This window comes from Parus major, unplaced genomic scaffold (genome assembly GCF_001522545.3).
Source record: "Parus major isolate Abel unplaced genomic scaffold, Parus_major1.1 Scaffold667, whole genome shotgun sequence".
NCBI classification, from domain to species: domain Eukaryota; kingdom Metazoa; phylum Chordata; class Aves; order Passeriformes; family Paridae; genus Parus; species Parus major.
The window spans coordinates 1-1,931 of NW_015379551.1; the positions used below are offsets into that span (position 1 = coordinate 1).

Below are 1,931 nucleotides of genomic sequence, written 5' to 3' on the forward strand. Positions count from 1 at the left end.
GGATCTCTTTGGGATGATCCCAATTCCCTCGGGATCAATTCCAGCCCCTCCAGATCCTTTCAGGATCAATTCCAGCCCCCTGGGATCCCCTCAGGATGATCCCGATACCTTGGGATCAATTCCAGCCCCCCGTGATCCCTTTGGGATGATCCCAATTCCCTCAGGATCAATTCCAGCCCCTCTGGACTCTGTAGGATGATCCCAATCCCTCGGGATCAATTCCAGCCCCTCTGGATCCCCTCGGGATGATCCCAATTCCCTCAGGATCAATTCCAGCCCCTCGGGATCCCTTTGGGATGATCCCAATTCCCTCGGGATCAATTCCAGCCCCTCCAGATCCTTTCAGGATCAATTCCAGCCCCCCGGGATCCCCTCAGGATGATCCCAATCCTTCAGGATCGATTCCAGCCCCTCTGGATCCCCTCGGGATGATCCCAATTCCCTCAGGATCAATTCCAGCCCCCCGTGATCCCTTTGGGATGATCCCAATTCCCTCAGGATCAATTCCAGCCCCCCGGGATCCCCTCGTGCCGATCCCTCAGGATGATCCCGATCCCTCAGGATCAATTCCAGCCCCTCTGGATCCCCTCGGGATGATCCCAATTCCCTCGGGATCAATTCCAGCCCCCCGGGATCCCCTCGTGCCGATCCCTGGGGATGATCCCGATCCCTGGGGATCTCTCCCGGCAGGTCCAGGGTGAATCCGGGTTCCGGTTCTGGAACTGGTCCCACACCTACGGCTGCAGCCCCGAGCTGCTCTTCCGGCCCCGCAACCTCCACGAGCTGCGACAGGTACCGGGGACAACAGCAACGGGAACAACAGCAACGGGAATAACAACAACGGGAATAACAACAACGGGAATAACAACAACGGGAATAACGACAACGGGAACAACAACAACGGGAATAACAATGGGAACAACAACAATGGGAATAACAGCAATGGGAATAACAACAACGGGAATAACAACAACGGGAATAACAACAATGGGAACAACGACAACGGGAACAACAACAACGGGAATAACGACAACGGGAATAACAACAACGGGAATAACAACGGGAATAACAATGGGAACAACAACAATGGGAACAACAACAATGGGAATAACAGCAATGGGAATAACAATGGGAATAACAATGGGAATAACAACAATGGGAATAACAATGGGAATAACAACGGGAATAACAATGGGAACAACAACAATGGGAAAAACAATGGGAATAACAATGGGAATAACAACAATGGGAATGACAATGGGAATAACAATGGGAATGACAATGGGAATAACAATGGGAATAACAATGGGAATAACGATGGGAAAAACAACAATGGGAATAACAACAACGGGAATAATAATGAGAATAACAATGGGAAAAATAATGGGAATAACAACAATGGGAATAACAATGGGAATAACAACAGCGGGAACAACAACGGGAAAAACAACAATGGGAATAACAATGGGAATAACAGCAGGAACAACAACAACGGGAACAACAATGGGAATAACAACAACAGTGGGAATAACAATAACAATGGGAAAAATAACAACAATGGGGAAAACAAGGGGAAAAACAATGGGAAAAAGAGGGAAACAATGGCGGGAAAAACAATGGGAAAAACAACAATGGGAAAAACAATGGGAAAAACAATGGGAAAAACAACAATGGGAAAAACAACAGGAAAAACAACAATGGGGGGAAAAAAAGGGAAAAATAATGGGAAAAGCAATGTGAAAACCAACAGCAGTGACGGGAATTCTGGGATGGGAAAAGAAACAATGGGATGGATTTTCCCGGCTCCCATTCCCAGTGTTTTTTGGGACGGATTTTCCCAGCTCCCATTCCCAGTATTCCTGGAATGGGTTTTCCAGTCCATTCCCAGTTTTTGGGATGGATTTCCCAGCCCATTCCCGGTGTTTTTTGGG

General features: G+C 48.0%; 1 protein-coding gene across 2 annotated transcripts in view; it reads left to right on the top strand.

The window, feature by feature from the left end:
- The first annotated feature begins 6 nt into the window (after positions 1–6).
- The window catches only part of LOC107199411 (L-gulonolactone oxidase-like), an 11,032-nt gene continuing 9,107 nt past the window's right edge, over positions 7–1,931 (top strand). For both annotated transcript variants that reach the window (XM_015616742.1, XM_019005537.1), the window contains exon 1: positions 7–792. In XM_015616742.1, coding sequence (XP_015472228.1) covers positions 658–792 — 135 coding nt within the window. In that variant the 5' untranslated portion in view covers positions 7–657. The remainder of the gene's footprint in view (positions 793–1,931) is intronic.